The sequence below is a fragment of the Neophocaena asiaeorientalis genome, unplaced genomic scaffold (genome assembly GCF_003031525.2).
Source record: "Neophocaena asiaeorientalis asiaeorientalis breed wild unplaced genomic scaffold, Neophocaena_asiaeorientalis_V1.1 scaffold174, whole genome shotgun sequence".
Taxonomy (NCBI): Eukaryota; Metazoa; Chordata; class Mammalia; order Artiodactyla; family Phocoenidae; genus Neophocaena; species Neophocaena asiaeorientalis.
In genome coordinates this window covers 4,887,530-4,910,877 of record NW_020174922.1, presented here as the reverse complement: position 1 = coordinate 4,910,877, position 23,348 = coordinate 4,887,530, and the positions used below count along the sequence as shown (strand labels likewise).

The following is a 23,348-nucleotide window of genomic DNA, read 5'->3' as shown; positions in this document are numbered from 1 at the left end:
TATATATATATATATATATACACACACATATATATGTATATATATATGTAAAGAGGTATGACAAATGACTGGGTAAAGAAGATGTGGTACTGGGGCTTCCCTGGTGGTGCAGTGGTTGAGAATCCGCCTGCCAATGTGGTGGACACGGGTTCGAGCCCTGGTCCAGGAAGACCCCACATGTCGTGGAGCCTGCGCTCTAGAGCTCGTGTGCCACAACTGCTGAGCCCGCATGCCACAACTACTTGCCTCATGTGCCTGGAGGCCATGCTCTGCCACAGGAGAAGCCCCCTCAATGAGAGGCCCATGCACTGCAACGAGAAGTGACTCCCACTTGCTGCAACTAGGGAAAGCCCATGCGTAGCAACAAAGACCCAACACAGCCAAAAATAAATAAATTAAAAAAAATTTCAAATAAATAAATAACACCTGAAATGATCCTTATGAACAACAACAACAAAAAGATGTGGTACATATATACAATAGAATATTATTCAGCCATAAAAAGGAATGAAATAATGCTATTTGTAGCAACATGGATGGACCTAGAGATCATTATACTAAGTGAAGTATGCCAAATATTACACGATATCGCTTATATGTGGAATCTTAAACAATGATACAAATGAACTTACATACAAAACAGAAACAGACTCACAGACACAGAAAATAAACTTATGGTTACCAAAGGGGAAAGGGGTGAGGGATAAATTAGGAGTTTGGGATTAAAATATACTCACTACTATATATAAAATAGATAACCAACAAGCACCTACTGTATAGCACCTACTTGATACTTGATATCAAGTATCAAGATACTTGATATCTTGTAATAATCTATAATGGAAGAGAGTGTAAAAAAAGTATATATATTTTTAATATATATTTATGATTGAGTCACTTTGCTGTACATCTGAAACTAACTCTACATTGTAAATCAACTATATTTCAACAAAAATTTAAAAAACCCATAAGTTAAAAAAAGAGGTACCAAAATGAGGTAGAATCAAACGTTACATAGCACACATATGAAGCAGTGCTGTTACTAAATATTGTACACTATATACTTTCACTTCAAATGCCTTAATTAATAGTTCTTTTCACAAGAAAAAAATTTTGTACCTATGTATGATGATGGATGTTAACTAGTCTTATTATGGTGATCATTTTGCAATACATACATTGAATCATTATGTTGCATACCTGAAACTAATACAATGTTATATATCAACTATATCTCAATTTTTAAAACTGTTACAATTTTAAATTACAGTATTTGTTAGGAAAAAAGGGGACGATATTAGGATAGCCATAGACATTTACTCATTTAAAAGCAGTAATCCTGTATAAATATGCATATCATCAATATTGCTTCCATCCTTTACTTGTCAACTATAGGCAAACTAATTCAAAATACTTTGAACTGCCATTCTACAAATAGGATGCATATTAGTTTTTAGCAATGTTGCCATCAGCTGGCTAAAAGCAACATAGGTGTATTTGGAAAAAAAAAAGTCTCCAGTATTACAAAATGTTACGTTATTTGGTTGAAATATACTTCATGATGCTTGAATATTCCTCTTCCCTTCCCAATTATACCTTTCAGATACATAGTACAGTCTCATTGCATTAAGTTCATTGAAATGTTTTACCTTCCACCCATATATCCAAGTTAAGTTTTTGTTTTCATATTATCACACTTGCCTTCTGTATATATGCTGGGTCTCTGCTTGTTTTCAACTCTGGGTGCAACTTCGATCTGGATTTTATTTTTATTTCCCTTCCATCTACTGCAAAATTGCCTTCTCTTATTAGTTCAAGATACGCTCAGTTCTTCTCTAAGCAACTTTTTTAAAACATCTTTATTGGAGTATAATTGCTTTACAATGTTGTGATTGTTTACGTTGTATAACAAAGTGAATCAGCTATATGTTTACATAAATCCCCATAAACCCTCCCTCTTGTGTCTCCCTCCCATCCTCCCTATCCCACCCTTCTAGGTGGTCACAAAGCACAAAGCTTATCTCTCTGTGCTGTGCAACTGCTTCCCACTAGCCATCTATTTTACATTTGGTAGTGTATATATGTCAATGCTACTCTCTCACTTTGTCCCAGCTTACCCTTGCCCTTCCCCATGTCCACAAGTCCATTCTCCATATCTGCATCTTTATTACTGTCCTGCCCCTAGGTTCATCAGAACCATTTTTTTTTTTGGATTCCATATATACCTGTTAGCATACGGTATTTGTTTTTCTCTTTCTGACTTACTTCACTCTGTATGACAGACTCTAGGTCCACCTCACTACAAATAACTCAATTTCATTTCTTTTTATGGCTGAGTAATATTCCATTGTATATATGTGCAACATCTTTTTTATCCATTCATCTGTCGATGGACACTTAGCTTCCTTCCATGTCCTGGTTATCGTAAATAGAGCTGCAATGAACACTGTGGCACATGATTCTTTTTGAATTATGGTTTTCTCAGGGTATATGCCTAGTAGTGGGATTTCTGGGTCTTATGGTAGTTCTATTTTTAGTTTTTTAAGGAACCTCCATACTGTTCTCCATAGTGGCTGTATCAATTTACATTCCAACCAACAGTGCAAGAGGGTTCCCTTTTCTCCACACCCTCTCAACCATTTATTGTTTGTAGATTTTTTGATGATGGCCATTCTGACCAGTGTGAGGTGATACCTCATTGTAGTTTTGATTGGCATTCCTCTAATGATTAGTGATGTTGAACATCCTTTTATGTGTTAGTTGGCAATCTGTGTTTCTTATTTGGAGAAATGTCTACTTAGGTCTTCTGTCTATTTTTGGATTGGGTTGTTTGTTTTTTTGATATTGAGCTGCATGAACTGCTTGTATATTTTGGAGATTAATCTTTTGTCAGTTGCTTCATTTGCAAATATTTTCTCCCATTCTGAGGGTTGACTTTTTGCTTTGTTTATGATTTCCTTTGCTGTGCAAAAGCTTTGAAGTTTCATTAGGTCCCATTTGTTTATTTTTGTTTTTATTTCCATTTCTCTAGGAGGTGAGTCAAAAAGGATCTTGCTGTGATTTATGACATAGAATGTTCCGCCTGTTTTCCTCTAAGAGTTTATACTGCCTGGCCTTACATTTAGGTCTTTAATCCATTTTGAGTTTATTTTTGTATACGGTGTTAGGGAGTCTTCTAATTTCATTCTTTTATGAGTACCTGTACAGTTTTCCCAGCACCACTTATTGAAGAGGCTATCTTTTGTCCATTGTATATTCTTGCCTTCTTTATCAAAGATAAGGTGACCATATGTGTGTGGGTTCATCTCTGGGCTTTCTATCCTGTTCCATTGATCTATATTTCTGTTTTTGTGCCAGTACCATACTGTCTTGATTACTGTAGCTTTATAGTACAGTCTGAAGTCAGGGAGCCTGATTCCTCCAGCTCTGGTTTTCTTTCTCAAGATTGCTTTGGCTATTCGGGGTCTTTTGTGTTTCCATACAAATTGTGAAATTTTTTGTCTACTTCTGTGAAAAATGTCATTGGTAGTTTGATGGGGATTGAATTGAATCTGTAGATTGCTTTGGGTAATACAGTCATCTTCACAATGTTGATTCTTCCAATCCAAGAACATGGTGTATCTCTCCATCTGTTAGTAGCATCTTTAATTTCTTTTTCAACAGTGTCTTATAGTTTTCTGCATACAGGTCTTCTGTCTCCTTCAGTAGGTTTATTCCTAGGTATTTTATTCTTTTTGTTGCAATGGTCAATGGGAGTGTTTCCTTAATTTCTCTTTCAGATTTTCCATCATTAGTGTATAGGAATGCAAGAGATTTCTGTACGTTAATTTTGTACCCTGCTACTCTACCAAATCCATTAATTAGCTCTAGTAGTTTTCTGGTAGCATTTTTAGGAGTCTCTATGTATAGTATCATGTCATCTGCAAACAGTGACAGTTTTACTTCTTCTTTTTCTTTTATTTCTTTTTCTTCTCTGATTGCTGTGGCTAAAACTTCCAAACTATGTTGAATAATAGTGGTGAGAGTGGGCAACCTTGTCTTGTTCCTGATCTTAGTGGAAATGGTTTCAGTTGTTCACCATTGAAAATGATATTGGCTGTGGGTTTGTCATATATGACCTTTATTATGTTGAGGTAGGTTCCCTCTATGCCTACTTTCTGGAGAGTTTTTATCATAAATGGGTGTTGAAGTTTGTTGGAAGCTTTTTCTGCATCTATTGAGATGGTCGTATGGTTTTTATTCTTCAAATTGTTAATATGGTGTATCACATTGATTGATTTGCGTACATTGAAGAATCCTTGCATTCCTGGGATATACCCCACTTGATCATGGTGTATGATCCTTTTAATGTGCTGTTGGATTCTGTTTGCTAGTATTTTGTTGAGGATTTTTGCATACATGTTAATTGGTGATATTGGCCTGCAGTTTTCTTTTTTTTGTGACATTTTTGTCTGGTTTTGGTATCAGGGTGATGGTGGCCTCGTAGAATGAGTCTGGGAGTGTTCCTCCCTCTGCTATATTTTGGAAGACTTTGAGAAGGATAGGTGTTAGCTCTTCTCTAAATGTTTGATAGAATTCACCTGTGAAGCCATCTGGTCCTGGGCTTTTGCTTGTTGCAAGATTTTTAATCAAATGTCAATTTCAGTGCTTGTGATTGGTCTGTTTATATTTTCTATTTCTTCCTGGTTCAGTCTTGGAAGGTTGTACTTTTCTAAGAATTTGCCCATTTCTTCCACGTTGTCCATTTAATTGCCATACAGCTGCTTGTAGTAATCTCTCATGATCCTTTGTATTTCTGCAGTGTCAGCTGTTCCTTCTCCTTTTTCATTTCTAATTCTGTTAATTTGAGTCTTCTCCCTTTTTTTCTTGATGAGTCTGGCTAATGGCTTATCAATTTTGTTTATCTTTTCAAAGAGCTAGCATTTAGTTTTATTGATCTTTGCTACTGGTTCCTTCATTTCTTTTCCATTTACTTATGCTCTGATCTTTATGATTTCTTTTCTTCTGCTAACTTTGGGGTTTTTTTTTCTCTAATTGCTTTAGGTGTAAGGTTAGGTTGTTTATTTGAGATATTTCTTGTTTCTTGGGGTAGGATTTTATTGCTATAAACTTCCCTCTTAGAACTGCTTTTGCTGCGTCCCACAGGTTTTGGGTCATCATGTTTTCATTGTCATTTGTTTCTAGGTATTTTCTGATTTCCTCTTTGATTTCTTCAGTGATCTCTTTGTTATTTAGTAGTGTATTGTTTAGCCTCCATGTGTTTGTATTTTTTACAGATTTTTTCCTGTAATTGATCTCTAGTCTCATAGCGTTGTGGTCAGAAAAGATACTTGATATGATTTCAATTTTCTTAAATTAACCATGGCTGGATTTGTGACTGAAGATATGGTCTATCCAGGAGAATGTTCCATCAGCACTTGAGAAGATAGTGTATTCTGCTATTTTTGGATGGAATGTCCTATAAATATCAATTAAGTCCATCTTGTTTAATGTTTCATTTAAAGCTTGTGTTTCCTTATTCATTTTCATTTTGGATGATCTGTCCATTGGTGAGAGTGGGATGTTGAATTCCTCTACTATTATTGTGTTACTGTCGATTTCCCCTTTTATGGTTGTTATCATTTGCCTTATGTATTGAGGTGGTCCTATGTTGGGTGCATAAATATTTACAATTGTTATATCTTCTTCTTGGATTGATCCCTTGATCATTATGTAGTGTCTTTCTTTGTCTCTTCTAATAGTGTTTATTTTACAGTCTATTTTTGGGACTGCCCTGGTGGCACAGTGGTTCAAAATCTGCCTGTCAATGCAGGGGACACAGGTTCGGGCCCTGGTCCAGGAAGATCCCACATGTCGCAGAGCAACTAAGCCCATATGCTACAACTACTGAGCCTGCGCTCTAGAGCCCGCAAGCCACAAGTACTGAGCCCGCATACCTAGAGCCCATGCTTGGCAACAAGAGAAGCCACTGCAATGAGAAGCCCGCTCACTGCAACGAAGAGCAGTCCCCACTCACTACAACTACAGAAAGCCCTCCCGCAGCAATGAAGACCCAACGCAGCCAAAAATAAATAAATAAAGTCTATTTTGTCTGATATTAGAATTGCTACTCCAGGTTTATTTTAAGTTCCATTTGTATGGAATATTTTTTCAATCCCCTCACTTTCAGTCTGTATGTCTCCCTAGGTCTGAAGTGGGTCTCTTCTAGACAACATATATATGGGTCTTGTTTCTGTATCCATTCAGCCAGTCTATGTCTTTTGGTTGGAGGATTTAATCCATTTACATGTAAGGTAATTATCGATATGTATGTTCTTATTACCATTTTCTTAATTGTTTTGGGTTTGTTTTTGTAGGTCTTTTCCTTCTCTTGTGTTTCCTGCCTACAGAAATTCCTTTAGCATTTGTTGTAAAGCTGGTTTGGTGGTGCTGAATCCTCTTAACTTTTGCTTGTCTGTAAAGGTTTTAATATCTCTGTTGAATCTGAATGAGACCCTTGCTGGGTAGAGTAATCTTGGTTGTAGGTTTTTCCCTTTCATCACTTCAAATATGTCCTGCCACTCCCTTCTGGCTTGCAGAGTTTCTGCTGAAAGATCAGCTGTTAACATTACGGGGATACCCCTGTATATTATTTGTTGCTTTTCCCTTACTGCTTTTAATATTTTTTCTTTGTATTTAATTTTTGATTGTTTGGTTAATATGTGTCTTGGCATGTTTCTCCTTGGATTTATCCTGTTTGGAACCTCTGCGCTTCCTGGACTTGACTATTTCCTTTCCCACGTTAGGGAAGTTTTCGAATACAATCTCTTCAAGTATTTTCTCAGACCCTTTTTTTCCTCTTCTTCTGGAACCCCTATAATTCAAATGTTGGTGCGTTTAATGTTGTCCCAGAGGTCTCTGATACTGTCCTCAATTCTTTTCATTCTTTTTTCTTTATTCAGCTCTGCAGTAGTCATTTCCACTATTTTATCTTCCAAGTCAATTATCCGTTCTTCTGCCTCAGTTATTCTGCTATTGATTCCTTCTAGAGAATTTTTAATTTCACTTATTGTGTTGTTCATCATTGTTCGTTTGCTCTTTAGTTCTTCTAGGTCCTTGTTAAACGTTTCTTGTATTTTCTCCATTCTATTTCCAAGATTTGGACATCTTTACTATCATTACTCTGAATTCTTTTTCAGGTAGACTGCCTATTTCCTCTTCATTTGTTTCGTCTGGTGGGTTTTTACCTTGCTCCTTCATCTGCTGCATATTTCTCTATCTTCTCATTTTGTTTAACTTACTGTGTTTGGGGTCCTCTTTTCACAGGCTGCAGGTTCGTAGTTCCTGTTGTTTTTGGTGTCTGCCCCCAGTGGGTGAGGGTGGTTCAGTGGCTTGTGTAGGCTTCCTGGTGGAGGGGTATGGTGCCTGTGTTCTTCTGGGTGGGGCTGGATCTTGTCTTTCTGATGGGCAGGGCCATGTCCAGTGGTGTGTTTTGGGGTGTCTGTGAACTTAGTATGATTTTAGGCAGCCTCTCTGCTAATGGGTGGGGTTGTGTTCCTGTCTTGCTAGTTGTTTGGCATGGGGTGTCCAGCACTGAAGTTTGCTGGCTGCTGGGTGCAGCTGGGTCTTAGCGTTGAGAAGGAGATTTCTGGAAGAGCTCTCGCCGACTGATATTAGCTGGGGCCAGGAGGTCTCTAGTGGTCCAATGTCCTGATCTCAGCCCTCCCACCTCAGAGGCTCAGGCCTGACACCAGCCTAGAGCACCAAGACCCTGTCAGCCACACAGCTCTGAAGAAAAGGGTGAAAAAAAGAAAGAAAAATAAATAAATAAAAAATTTAAAATCATAATAAATAAATAAAAAGAAAAACATTATTAAAATGAAAAAATAAAAAAGGAATAATTTAAAAAGAGCAACTAAACCAGTAAACAAATCCACCAATGATCACATGCACTAAACTAAGATAAACATAAAAATTAGAAACAATCAGCCGCAGACAGCAAATCCCAAGTCTATAGTTGCTTCCAAAGTCCAGTGCCTCAATTTGGGATGATTCGTTGTCTGTTTAGGTATTCCAGAGATGCAGGGTACATCAAGTTGATAGTGGAGATTTAATCCGCTGCTCCTGAGGCTGCATGGAGAGATTTCCCTTTTTCTTCTCTGTTTTCACAGCTCCTGGGGTTCAGCTTTGGTTTTGGCCCCTCCTCTGTGTGTAGGTTGCCCTCACGCATCTGTTCCCCGCCCAGACAGGAGGGGGTTAAATCAGTGGCTTTTTAGGGGGCTCTTGCTCATTCAGGCTGGTGGGAGGGAGGGGTACGCTAGTTATAACTGGAATGAGGGGTGAGCTTGTGGCCGCAGAGCCATGATGCTGCAAGAGCCTGGGGCACGCTGTTTGTTCTCCAAGGGAAGTTGTCCCTGGATCACAGGACCCTGGCAGTAGCGGGCTGCACTGGCTCCCGGGAGGGGAAGTGTGGATAGTGACCTGTGCTTGCACACAGGCTTCTTGGTGGCTGCAGCAGCAGCACTAGCGTTTCATGCCCGTCTCTGGGTTCCAAGCTGATGGCCACAGCTTGCGCCCGTCTCTGGAGCTTGTTTAGGCAGTGCTCTGAATCCTCTCTTCTTGCGCACCCCATCCTTTTGGGCAGGCTGAGGTCTTCTGCCAGCGTTCAGTAGGTGTTCTGTAGGAGTTTTTGCACATGTAGATGTATTTCTGATGTATTTGTGGGGAGGAAGGTCATCTCCATGTCTTACTCCTCCGCCATCTTGAAGGTCCCCCCCTAAGCAACTTTAAAACTCCCAAATTGTGCAAAACTTTTAAAATACTCCAATGTTAAAAACAATAGAAGCTTAAAAAAGTTTCACTCTGCTTGCATCAGTTGAATAATGGCTATCACTTATTGTCAAGGTAAGTAAAAACACTGTATGGCACAAAATAAGCATTCAATTAATGTTAACTGAATTTCTAAAAATTTATGTCAGCCTTCTTAAACTTCTTGGAATATCATGGACTAGGAATTGTCCCAATATTTGATTATATTTTCAAAGTAAAAGTCTTTCTTAGATTTACATCTCAACTTAAAGTCACTATGTTTTTCAATATTATAATTTATTGTAAGCAGTGAGCAATAGTGTTAGAGCGAAAGACAGCAAGCTATTTCATTCCAGTCTTATTAAGATCTAGTTTTCCAGTCTTTATAATGAGTCTTGATCTGTGTTAGCAAACTACAAAAAGTTTTGAATTTCACTGAATCATAATGGACTGATTAGATTTTTCAGTAAGATTTGATTATTATGATGAAGGTTATAACTGGCTGCTCCAATACTGTGGAGTCACTCCTACCATCATAGTTTCTTGGAGAAGTAAAGTCTTTTTTTTTAACAGCTTCCTAAACAGCTTTATCAAGATATAATTTACATATTTTAAAGTTCACCCACTTAACGTAATATATTTTTATTAAAAACTTGTCTTTAAAAACAGCTGTCATTTACCTTTCTTATATAATGATAGGACAGAAAGAGTTAACTCAAATAGGATTTTATTATAAAACTGTTTAAAAATCATAATTAAGAAGTGATGTCACCAAAATATAGGGTGGGAGATCCAGCCCCTATCCCCCCACAAATATCAACAATTAGACAGATATCCACAAACAAAAATAGCTCTGGAAGAGCTCAGGAGTCTACTTAAGAAATTTCAGCAACAAACACAGTGGAGCAAAAAACCTGAGAATAACTCCACACAAAGAAAAAGAAGGACAGTTTCGTTTTGCCTGCATCATCACATACCCCAGGGTGGCACTGCTCAGTGCCAAGGGGGAACTTCCCAGTTCAAAAGAGTTCCCTCGCTGGGAAAGGGAGAATGAGGTGAGGAACCAACTTCTCCAGTTTTTCATATCACTACATGAAGGACCCACTTCAGTTTCACACCACCCAGAGACTGACAAAGCTAAGACAAATAAAGACAGGTTGGAGCAAGGAAGAATGCCTGGGGCTCCCAATATCAGCTACGCAGCAAGAGCAGCTGTGGTTTACAGCTCTGTGCAGGATCCCAACAGCTTTCGCCACTGAAGAAACCAAAGCCCAGGACAGCTGCCATGAACCCCCTGCAGATTTCACCACTGTGATTTCCCCCCACAGGTTTCCACCTTCACGGATGCCACCTGACTGACTCCCTCCCTGTCCCCAACTGGACCCTCCAATCTGCACTGGAAATCAGCTTGGCCTTTGCAGCTGCATGAGTGCAAGATGCCAGCCTAGACCCCTGCAGCTGATCCACTGCCGTGCATGCATTTGGGGCTAACCCCTTTAGCTGTGGACCAGTTCGCCACTGATCTGACTCCTGTCACTGGCCTCCAACGACATGCAAGTGCCTGTGGTGAGGCCCTGTAGCCATAGAACTACATGTTGACAGCTAAGGCCCCCACGGCTGTTTGTGGGCCCAGATCTGGTTCTGTCTCCTCTCACTGGCCTGCACCGCTGGGCTCACCTGCAGCTAGCCCCTCCACCTGAGCAGCTGCACGCCAACACCCAACTCCTGTCACTGGCCTCTTCTGCCATGTGGAACCCTACATTAAGCAAAAAAAAAAAAAAAAAATCTCAAAAAAATAATCTAACTTTACACCTCAAGGAACTACAAAAAGAACAAACTAAACTCAAAGGTAGTAGAAGGGAGGAAATATCAAAGAGAAGAGTGGAAATAAATAAATTGAGACATAAAAGACAATACAAAAGATTAGTGAAACTAAGAGCTAGTTTTTTAAAGAGATAAACAAAATGGATAAAGTTTTATCTAGATTTACCAAGAAAAAGAAGAGAGGACTCAAAAAAATTAGAAATGAAAGAGAAGATATTACATCTGGTACTACAGAAATACAAAGGATCATAAGAGGATACTATGAACTATTATATGTCAACAAATTGGACAACCTAGAAGAAATGGATAAATTCCTAAAACATACAACCTACCAAGACTGAATCATGAAGTAACAGAAAATCTCAACAGATTAATAATGAGTAAGAAGACTGAATCAGCAATCAAACACCTTCCAACAAAGAAAAGCCTATGACTTGATGGCTTCACTGGTGAATTCTACCAAACAAAGAAAAATTAAAGTCAATCCTTCTCAAACTCTTCCAAAAAATGTAAAAGGAGAGAACACTTTCAAACTCATTTTATGAGGTGAGCATTAACCTGATACCAAAGCCGGATAAGGACACTACAAGAAAAGAAAACTATAGGCCAATGCCCCTGATGAATATAGATGCAAAACCTCTGAAAAAAATACTAGCAAACTGAATTCAACAACACATTAAAAGGATCATACACCATGGTGAAGTGGGATTTATTCCTGGAATGCAAGAATGAGTCAACATACACAAAATAAATGTGATACACTACATTAAAAGAATGAAGGATAAAAATCATATCATCTCAATAAATGCAGAAAGGGCATTGGACAAAATTTAACATCCTTTCATGATAAAACTCTCTACAAACTGGGTATAGAAGGAACATACTGGAACATAACAAAGGCCATATAATACAAGCCCAAGCTAACATCACACTCAACAGTGAAAGGCTGAAACCTTTCCCTCTAAGATCAGGAACAAGAGAAAAGTGCCCACTCTCACCACTCCTATTCAACACAGTACTGGAAGTCCTAGCTAGAGCAATTAGGCAGTAAAAAGAAATAGAAGGCATCCAAATCAGAAAGAAAGAAATAAAATTGTCTCTGTTCACTCATGACATGATCTTTTATAAAGAAAGTCCTAAGGACTCCATCAAAAAGCTGTTAGAATTAATCAACAAATTCAGTAAAGTTGCAGGATACAAAATCAACAGACAAAAATTAATTAGTTGTGTTTCTATACACTAAGAATTAAACATGTAAAAAAGAAATAAAACAATCCCACTTATAGTGGCACCCAACACAATAAAATTTTAGGAATAAATTTAACCAAGGAAGTGAAAGATCTATACACCAAAAACTACAAGACACTGATGAAAGAAACTAAAGACACAAATAAATGGAACGATATCCTGATTAAAAGAGTGAATATTGTTCAAATGTCCATTCTACCCAAAGCCACCTAGAGATTCACTGCAACCTCTATCAAAGTTCCAATGGCATTTTTTACAGAAATAGGAAAAAAAACCCAAATTTGTATGAAACTACAAAAGACTGAATAGCCAAAGCAATCTTGAGAAAGAACAAAGCTGGAGGTATCACATTTCCTGACTTCAAACTATATACAACTCATATAACTTAATAACAAAAACCCTAATAATCCAATTTAAAAATAGACAAAGGACCTCAACAGACATTTTTCCAAAGAACACATACAAATAGCCAACAAGTTCACGAAAAGGTGCTCAACCTCACTAATCATCAGAGAAACGCAAATCAAAACCACAAGATATCACCTCACACCTGTTGGAATGGCTATTATCAAATAGACAAGAGACAACAAATGCTAACAAGGATGTGGAGAAAAGGGAACCATTATGTACCATTGGTGGGAATGTAAATTGGTACAACCACTATGGAAAACAGTATAGAGGTCCCTCAAAAAAATTAAAAATAGAACTACCAGCAATCCCACTTCTGAGTACATATCTGAAGGAAATGAAACAGGATCTCAAAGAGACATACGCATTCCCATGGTCAGTGCAGCATTAGTTGCACTAGTCAAGACATGGAAGCAACTGAAGTGTCCATCAATGGATTAATGGATAAGGAAAACGTGGCGTGTGTGTGTGTGTGTGTGTGTGTGTGTGTGTGTGTGTGTGTGTATCTCTGGATACACACACACACACACACACAGGAATATTACTCAGCCATGAAAAAGAAGGAAATTCTGCCATCTGTGACAACATGGATGGACCCTGAGAGTATTATACTAAGAGAAATAAGTCAGAAAAAGATAGGGGCTGAGGGGTGGGGAAATGGGATGTTGGTCAAATGGTACAAACTTCCAGTTATAAGAACAAGTTCCAGGGATCTAATGTACAGCATAGTGACTATAGTTAACAATACTGTGTTGTATACTTGGAATTTGCTATGAGAGTAGATTTTATATGTCCTCACCATAACAATAACAATAAAATGGCAATTATGTGAGGTTAAAGATGTGTTAACTACCCTTATTGTAGTAAACATTTCATAATATATACATGTATCAAGTCACCATATTGTATAGCTTAATCTTATACATTGTTATATGTCATATCTCAATAAAGTTGGAAAAAATAGAAAAAAATCATAATAGAGTAGATCAGTACCAAAGCATTAACAATTGTACCTATTAAAAATAAAATTATAATGCTCTACAAATGTTCTCACTAAAGAAGCAAGAAATTTATATGCCCAAATCATCATACTAAATCTTACCAAGCAAGTACATATTGATAATTAAATGATTTAAGCTTCCGGCTAAATGTTGTTCTTTGGCTGGTATTTATTTATCAGCTAACAAAAGCCATCGAGAAGATGGAATTGAGCATATGACTCTCACATACAAGCACATTAACAAGCCTATATCAGAGTTCAATCAAACTGAGCAAATACTTCTAGAAATTTCCCTTGTGTGTTTTATTCAGTTATTAGGAGAATTTAAAGCCTGAGCTCTGCCACATATATCTAGCCCAGATGCTCAAAGCACTTGATTTTACTCCAGGGCAAAATTCCATATTCAAGACTAGATCTAGAACAGATGGCCACTCCTCTTCTATAATCCAGTTGTGCCCTATGTACAAATGAAAAGAGTAAAGGGAACACAGATTCCATAACATGGCCAGAACAAACATTATTACTATTAATACTACTAATAATATTTATTAAATACTTTTGTGTACTTGATACCCTAATAAGCTCTGCACAGAATGAGTCCTGGTGATCATAATGTTCCATGTAGGAACTATGCACATTCTTTAAATACGCTCGTTAAGCAATGTGCATAGCTCTTGCCTTCACAGAGGTTTCAATCTGAGCAGTGATTATGTGTGCTGTACCATTCTTAAAGCAGATGTAAAATCAATTCTTCAAGAATTTAGTGAGCCCTATTATGTGCCAGTACTTTGGGTAAATGAATGACAATACCCTAACTTCAAGTTGACTATAATAATCTACTTGAAACAAAAAGAAAAATATGAGAGTTTGCAGTTATGTGTTAATTTATATGGTATATACAATAATTATTCAGGAGATAAATGATAGGCATACTACTAGCTGACACTCAGATAACACTGAGCATATTGGGCAATGTTTGAGCTTTATCTATGTTAACTTATTTAAATCCTCACTTTAGGTATGTCCCATCTTTACACTAATTCTATAGATGGGGAAACTGAGACACAGAGGATTAAGTCACTTGCCTGAGATAACAGAACCAGAAACTGGCAGAGTAGGGCCCTTTCCCCTTAACCACAGAGTTAAAGAAATGATTCAGGAAAGAGGAAGGCCCTGAGCTAAATTGGAAGGATTTAGAGCGAAGAGCAGAGAAGGATCTGTGAAGGAAGAAGGAGAACTTGAGGAAAGGCAAGACTGAACACAATCTGGGTGAAATTTGGAGAGTAGTGGGAAAAAAATTAGATTCTAAACAGAATAGGGTCAAATTATGGAAGGTCTTAAATTTTTAAAAAGGTGAAAGCTGAGCTGTAATGCAGTAGTATTTAGGACGTCACTGATGGTATGTCACTGAAGATGGCAGCTCCTGAGCATTTCTGCCCAGTCCTAGGGTGGGCTATACGTGTGAGGAAGAGAAGGATGACAGTAATCTCCTTCTTCAGACCCAAATATCCAGTCTTTGCCAATGTTTCTGGTTTGGGCATTAGTTTGCTTTTGGCCCTTTATTAGAGAAATGGATTGAGCAGTAGAAGTGGTACCATTATCAAATACATATTGACCCTAAAACAAAGTTAAGTAAAACAAATGTCAAATTACCATTAGAAGTCATGAGTGGTAAAAGGTGCTATTAAATACCAAACTGATAAATATTTTGTTATATAGATTCAATCCATAAAAGCAATGTTGGGCTTAAAAAAAAAAACAATGTTTTCAAAACAGTATTAATGCATAATATCACCTAGTTGTTATATGCAGATTATTGGGCCTCACCCCAACCAAGATTTTGATTCAATAACGCCCGGAATTATGAATTTTATTTAAATGTAATAGAATCTGTTGATTCTAATGCAAGCAATCTAAATACCAAACTGAAACAACATGGAAAATTTCTGAAAGAGTAATAAAAATATTTTATCGATATCTGCTATCATTCTCTACTATAGGACCTTTAATATGTTACTCAGATTAAAAAGTCATGAAACCATGGCAATCCTGAATTTATCTACTAGGACATCTATACTCTATATCATTGTTGGTGAAATATATGAAGGATTAGTATGTTACTCTCGAACAACTAGAGATTAGACATTCACTATATCATTAAATACTATTCATATCCTTGGACATGAATAGTAAGAAGTTTGTTTTTTAAAAGATAATTTTTGCCAAACTACTCTATGTGAAGAAGTACACCCATTACATTATCATAAAGGTCATGAAACTTCATCAAGTCTACAATAATCAGATATCTAATCACAAAGTTCATTTTTCTATTTTAAAAACTTCTGGTTATCAATTCTTTTTTAAACAGGACACGTTCAAGGAATACTTTAGGAAAAACCATAATTAGCATTTGAGTAAATCTTATACATGTGCATTTCATATTTTATATATTGGCTAACAGTACAAAAAATGCAACTATAAGCTGAATATAAAACATGGAAAACAAAGGTTTATGAAGCTAAAAGTCATAATAAAAATAGCTCTATATCATGAGTAAAATAATGACAATATTCAATGAGAGTGCTTATCATAAGTTAAACAGTGAGACTATTCAACAAGCATTTGGAAGGAATGACATTTTAAATCTGGAAAAGGAAATATGATTAAATTAATAAATTTAAATTAATACTCTGCAATCATTTAGAGTCCTCTGAGGCAAGCATTACTGGTCTGACTTTATACCATTTGAAACCTTCATTGAAAGAGATAAAATGTTTTATTCCATTCATTTTGTAGACATTTTTTAAATGAGAAAACTCCCAAGGTATCTATGATTTCCAAAGAAACGAAGTAAGGGATTTGTTCTAAATGGGGTACTATTAACACTGGCATAAAATGCTGTAAGCTGTTATTTTTAGAGGAATAAAGAAAATGGTACTATACATAAGATCCAGTTATTTGCCATCTTATATTCAACTTATAAGTCCAGGAATGTTAATTCTTATAAATAAGATCAATACCTAAGGGGGTAAATGATTTTAGAACACTAACATATTTATATATATAATAATTATATATGCAGCAAGTTTAGTTGAGTAGTTCAAATAATAGTAGGGTTATTTGAGAAAGAAGACAGTAAGTGTTGATGTTATTTTATTCCATAGAAGGACATTTAAACTTTAATTTTGTAAAGATTCCATCAATTAAAAATATTTATATATTTAAATAAGTTTCTACTGTTATGATAGGCAAGTTTTTAATAATATATGCCAGCCAAAGGAACAAAGTAGCAGGAAGAACTCAATCTCATCGAAGATTGGTTTAGAAAAAAAGAGAACATTGCAACTTCAGGAGATAAAAGGGGGAAAGTAAAGATTTACCCTCCCACAGTAGTCCAATTGTCTTAATTCTTATTTTTAAAGGCCAAAAGGGCTTTTATTAAAATTTCATATTCCTAAGAGAAATTCAGTTTGATTAGTTAGTGATCATTATTGCATGCCATCTCTTTGCAAGTCACTATGGTACATGCTGTGGAGGTAGAGATTAATAAAACGTGGTTCTTGACTTTAAGGAACTCATCATAATTTATATAATGGAAACAGATCCGTTTGCTGACTATAATACGAGGCAGAATAAAAGGCACTAAACAGGGGTACAAATAACTCACAGTGGGATTGAAAGGAGTGGAGCAATCACCAGGTTCCCCCGCTCAGTGCCTCGTATCTCTGAAGCTAGAACTGTTCCTCCTGAGTTTTTCCAGAATAGTTAAGGGAGGAATACTGGCTGACCATGTGGGGCAAAAGTACAGGCCAGAGGTCTAAAAATTCCTTATAAAGACTTTCAAACAAAACACCCATTTTAGCCTGGTATTCTCCTCTCCCCCACCACCCTTGGCTTTGGTGGTTCCTTGTGCAGCCAATGCCAGAACTGTTCTGGGAGTCTTCAGTGGTCAGATAATTTCCAGATGGTACACCCTTTGTAGACACTTCAGCTTGTCTTCCTTTTGTCCTGCTAGATCATTTACCATTCCTCTATCCATTCCATGTCTGATAGGTCATGGGCTGGGGTGCAATGTCTCTTAAGTTCAATTATCATGGAGCAAGTTTCTGGTTGTTCTTGCTTGGATGATTTTTAAAAGGAGAGTGGAATGAAAATGACTCAATTCTTTTGTCTTAATATCTGTCTTGGGACTTCCCTGGTGGCGCAGTGGTTAAGAATCTGCCTGCCAATGCAAGGGACATGGGTTCGTGCCCTGGTCCAGGAATATTCCACATGCCGCGGAGCAACTAAGCCTGTGCGCCACAACTACTGAGCCTGTTCTCTAGAGCCCGCAAGCCACAACTACTGAGCCTGAGTGCCACAACTACTGAGCCCGCATGCCGTAATTACTGAAGCCCTAGCACCTGGAGACCATGCTCCGCAACAAGAGAAGCCACCACAATGAGAAGCCTGCACACGCAATGAAGAGTAGCTCCCGCTCACTGCAACTAGAGAAAGCCCACGTACAGCAACGAAGACCCAACACAGCCAAAAATAAAAATAATCAAAAAAACAAAAAAACCCCCCACCTGTCTTGATTATGTGATTACCACAATTTCATAACTAAATTGACATTAAGAAAAGAATATAATAATAGAGTGGACATTTTTAAACTCAAGCTATAAAAACAAATCTTTTATAGAGAAAATTTGAACAGTGTGGCAAGTAGGGGAAGATGCTTTGTGGTTTAGGAAAGCAGAAAGGAACTTAAACGTACTTCCCAAATCATCTGAAGTAGGCCACTGCCCACTCTGCCTGAAGTAAAGTACAAGTTAGTAAAGCACAAAGAATTCAAACCTTCACAAATATGGTGAACTCTTCCACTTTCTCATTGGCTAGCAGCAATTTCTTCTGTGCACCTTCTAGGGCCTGCTCACTTTGCATTGCTAATCCTTGAAGATGCTTAGATGCTGCTGTTTCAATTTCTGCCATAGCAGATTCAGTCTCATTTATTTTTGATATGAGGAAAGTAAGCTTGAGATCCTGCAAAAAACCAGTAATCATAGAATAAAAAAATATTTCTTAAACAGATTTGGATGTTAGTTAGAGATGTCAAATAAGGAAAGGGTTTCATTGCTCTCTCTGTATCTTGTATTCATTTTTATTTGAGTAGAATTGATGGTTGTTTTTGTTTATTTTCAATGAATATCCTGCACACATATTATCATATATTTATCATCAAAATGAGTTTATGCTTTTTAAAAATTATAAATCACTAAAAACATGGAAGCCATTTTAGACCAAAAGATTTCATATGTCAAATGGGAGTATTTAATTAGCTTATAAGTTTAGGTGGACCTAAAAATTTATATCCACTTATATAAATGCCAGTTAACAATAGTTTTCATTTATTAGAAATTATCAAGACAAGTCAATCTGTCTCTCTAATACAGCATTACCTTTAATAGTAAACAAATTCTTAGTGTTTTATGTAGAGATATAAACGTCCTTTGCAGTTATCTGAAACATTTAAATAGCTCATAGTAGTTTTGGGGAGAAAAAAAGGACAACTTTAAAAATGAAAAAGACATTGTTATGGTCCACCTCCAGGCTAAAATGTCCTAAAACCATACCTTTTTTTCTAACTCCTCTTTAGTTCTCTGATACATCTGTTCATACTGTGACTTCTCTTTTACAGCGACACTAAGTCTTTGCTTTAGTGAATCCATTGATACCTTCTTGTTGGAACACTCTTCAGTTAATGTCTTCACCTACAATAAAAGCATGAAGGTAATTATTGGTAAAGGCATTCTAGTTCCATATTGTGTTTGTTTCAAATGGAAACCAAATGAATACATGAATAAGTCTAGTTTATTTTCTCATAAATGATATCAAGTATAAGATTTGTAGAACTCATACTGTGAATGAGACTAACAATACTGAAATCAATAGCAAAACCCCAAAATTGCACAAAAAAGCATGAATATTGGTATGTGTAGCCTTCTATCTAATAATATACAATTAATTTTAACTATATTTCCTTTAATTACTAACCTAAACTTCCTTAAGTAGGAGATGGTTGGTTTTTTTTTTTTTTTTCCGGTACGGGGACCTCTCACTGTTGTGGCCTCTCCCGTGTGGAGCACAGGCTCCGGACGCACAGGCTCAGTGGCCATGGCTCACGGGCCCAGCCGCTCCGCGGCATGTGGGATCTTCCCGGACCGGGGCACAAACCCGTGTCCCCTGCATTGGCAGGCGGACTCTCAACCGCTGCGCCACCAGGGAAGCCCAGATTGTTGGTTTTGATTCTTAAATAAGCCAAGTCATGGATAATTTTCATTTGTATTCTCCAGTAAAAGTATAACATGTACTTTTTAGGATAAAATTAAATAAGTAATACAACATATTTATTATACATTTCAAAGAATAGCCAAAGAAAACAGTTTTTCTTTTTCACTTTAAAGCTATTAAAGATAAATGATTACTTACACAAACATTGTAAGACTACCTTAAATGATTATTGAAGTTAAAAAAAATGAGCAAAATTTTAAGAATAGCACTGAAGAAACCTCTACGAAGTAATTATAATTCATGTGGGTCTGTGGAGGAGAAAGAGAAAAGAAAATCTGTATGCATGTGTCTTGCTCATGTAAAATTTTCTCTCTTAAATCCATCTGAGCATTACTTACATTTTTATCTCCAACAAGGAAAGTAAGGGAAACGCTCTCTCTGGAGTGGATGACATTTAGTGAATGCCAAAGCACAAGCTGTTTTATGATTTGTTTTATGATTTGTGTAAATAGCAGCTTTAAAATTTTTTAAGCAAAAAAATATCTCTTAGTCAGCAAATCATTGATTTCTAGTTTGGGATCAGATATTATACAACTATTTTAAATATGACTCTTTTCCTAAGTACACTGAATTAAATGTATATAAGGAAAAAGTACACTTTAAAAAAAACCGTGGTGAGTACACTTTTTAAAGAACTGATAGTCATTGACTATGATATTTTTCATCTAAAATATATGCTTAATTCTATCATTATAAATAATAGCTTTAAATAAAAGAAAATCTGAATAAAATGCAATTATGTGTCCCAGAAATATTAAAGATTAAAAAAATTAAACTTGATTATCTTCTCATGGTATGTTTACAAATATAAAAAGGATGAATGACTATATTATGTGTGACCGTTTGGAGTCTTGAATCTTAAAACAAATAATGTACTTTCAGAGCAAATGATGTAATTATGTAACAATACACATACATTTTATGAATATTTGCTATACCTTTTATTAAGATTGAATATTTGAGTTAAAGTTAATACAAGGTGAAGTGATTTTTTTCAGTGTCAGTGAACATAAAAATTGATACCTTTTTTCCAAGATTTTCTAGCATTTCATTAATACTCTCATTACTTTCCAAATTTACTTTCTGTCGAAATTTCAAGTCCTCTATCAAATGTCTTTTCATGGTTATATCTCTCTCCATTCGAGACATCCTTGAAAGGGAAAAAAAGACACTTTATCAAGAGTGATAGAAAATACTTCAACAGTGATGATATCTTACATATTATCCAATGTTATACCTATTGTTAATTTTTAAATGCTATCTGATATTAGTGAAGCTGCAAATTAATAAAATAATTGCATGGCATAAAATATTGCTCTATTAATCATTTGAGTAAAATATTAAAATCTATAATCCAGTTGTGACTTGGTAATTACAGTATTACATATATATACATTAAAAAGAACTGAGACAAATTAATAAAATTTATGAAAACTTAAAATTATTATATTTATGTTCCATTCTTGCATTCTAAGAAAAATACAAAGCAATATTTAGAGATTATCAAAAATCACAACACCGATAAGAAAGAATTCTATACTCTAATAAGCAAACATAAAATTTGATAATATTATATATTTATTATACATTTCAAAGAATAGCTGAAGAAAATAGTTTTTCTTTTTCACTTTAAAGCTATGTAAATTTGATATCATATGAGATTGAACTGACATATCAGTTCTAATTTAATATCATACAAGATTGAGCTGACATATCAGTTTAGCTTAAATTGATAACGCTAAGTATAAAATGATAGATGCAGTAACAACTACTACAATTACTACTATAAAAAGAACAACAGCTAACATTTATTGAGTGTTTACTATGTGCCAGTCACTGTTATAAGTGCTTTACATAAGTAAAGCACTTATAAGTACTAACTCATTTAATTCTAAGAACTTTATGAGTTAATTCTATTAAATTGAGTCCCAGAGCTAGCAGGTAAAGAAGCCAGGATTCAAAGAATGTTTCTCTAAAGTCCTCACTGGTAAACAGTAAGCAAGACTAACTCAATCCATAAATAAGCTTCAAGATAGTCTGTTTAAAAAGATTAACCAATCTTTTTGCCTAATAGTTTTATCTGTTAAGATTTTAAGTGATCTTCACTTATAACGTGGTATACCTGTATGTACGTGAGGTATACGTATTTCAAATTGTGAATGATTATAAACATGTTACAACTTCTAAGCTCTAGTATATCTATAAAAGATATAGAAAGGAAATAATTTTGATTCTGTGAGATAGAACATTTTAAACTCCTTTTTAGTATAAATATACAAAGTATTATAATATTTCATAACCCTCCAGTTATTTTAAACACAAACAAAACTTTCACTTTTTTTCAACCTTCGCTTTATAAGCTTAGGCATTAAATCCAATATAAAGATCAACCTATACATATATTTTTAGTCAAATAATTACTACATTCTAAAGTTTTCTGTTCATAGTCTTTCAGCCATTAGTTGATATTTATTCAGAACTAAATATGTTTAAGATGGAAAATCTAACTTTAACATTCTTACTCTGATTAAAAAATAGTAACTATCTTGCCATAAACCATGATATATGTAATATTCTTTAAACTTTCATCTTGTGTAGGCTTAAAAACGAACTAAGAAAGGCAAACAAGTTGGTATTGTTTCTTGGTGTGCAATGTTTAATAGAGTTAGCCGCCACTAGGTGGCACCAAATACAATGGATAAAAATATAAAACACATACTTTTCATGCATTTCCTTTATGTGTTCTTCTTTTGCCAGGAGTTCAAATTTCAGAGACTTCAAGTTTGATGATTGTTTAGTGAGTTCATTAGTTGCATTCTAGGTTAAAAATACACATAAATTCAAATATGTCTTTAAATCTTGTTCTAAAGCAGCATAAATATAAATGCCATTTTCATGAAGGTAATAAAATTGCAAAAATTATGGTTATAATTAAAATGAACATCTAAACATTTTAATATGCTTCATTTTGTATGTTCTAACAGAAATAACATGGCACACTAAAATTTTTATATAACATGCCAAAATCATAGAGGAACACACTCACATAATAATTGCAAAGAGTATATACCCAAAATACATTTACGGGAAATATGGATTTTGTAAAATGTAAATGTGTATGTGATTAATTATTTTTATGGTTTAGTAAGATCACTTAAAACTAATTCTGGATTTACTAATAACCTGTAACAGACTAAATATAGTCACAAAGCTTTGCTGCACCTCCCATCAAGAGGTGTAATCCGTCTCCCCACCCTTTGAATCTGGCCTGGCCTGCGATTTGCTTTGACCAAAAGTATGTGGCATATGACACTGTGCAAATATCAGATCTAGGCCCTAAATCCTTCTAGCTTGCATCTTTGCCCTCTTGGAATGCTGCTCTGGGATCACCTTCCAACAAATATAGAGGAAAGGCCATTTGGGAGAGTACTGAGGTACCCCAGATGACAGCCAGCAGACCAACTGCCAGCCTTTGAGTGAGGCTCTCTTGGAACTTCCAGCTCAGGTAAATCCTTGGTTAAGAAGAATGCAGGCATATGAGGGGACCCAGCAGACAGCAGCAAAAGACCTACCTAGGGAACCCACTGGATCATAAGAAATAATAAATTGCTGCTGTTTTAAGCTGCTACATTTTAGGATAATGTTAGATAGTGAAAGATAACTGATAAAGAAACTTATGAATACTGAATACTTCCTTACTTGAACTTATAAACAATATTAATTATTAAAGTATTTATACATAATTATTAGT

General features: G+C 35.8%; 1 protein-coding gene across 3 annotated transcripts in view; it reads right to left on the bottom strand.

Moving 5' to 3' along the window:
• Positions 1-23,348, bottom strand: part of CNTLN (centlein) — a 323,167-nt gene that overhangs the window by 27,297 nt on the left and 272,522 nt on the right. For all 3 annotated transcript variants that reach the window (XM_024760487.1, XM_024760489.1, XM_024760488.1), the window contains 4 exons: positions 22,317-22,414; positions 20,621-20,747; positions 18,880-19,017; positions 18,104-18,289 (listed from right to left, as the gene is read on the bottom strand). In XM_024760487.1, coding sequence (XP_024616255.1) covers positions 18,104-18,289; positions 18,880-19,017; positions 20,621-20,747; positions 22,317-22,414 — 549 coding nt within the window. The remainder of the gene's footprint in view (positions 1-18,103; positions 18,290-18,879; positions 19,018-20,620; positions 20,748-22,316; positions 22,415-23,348) is intronic.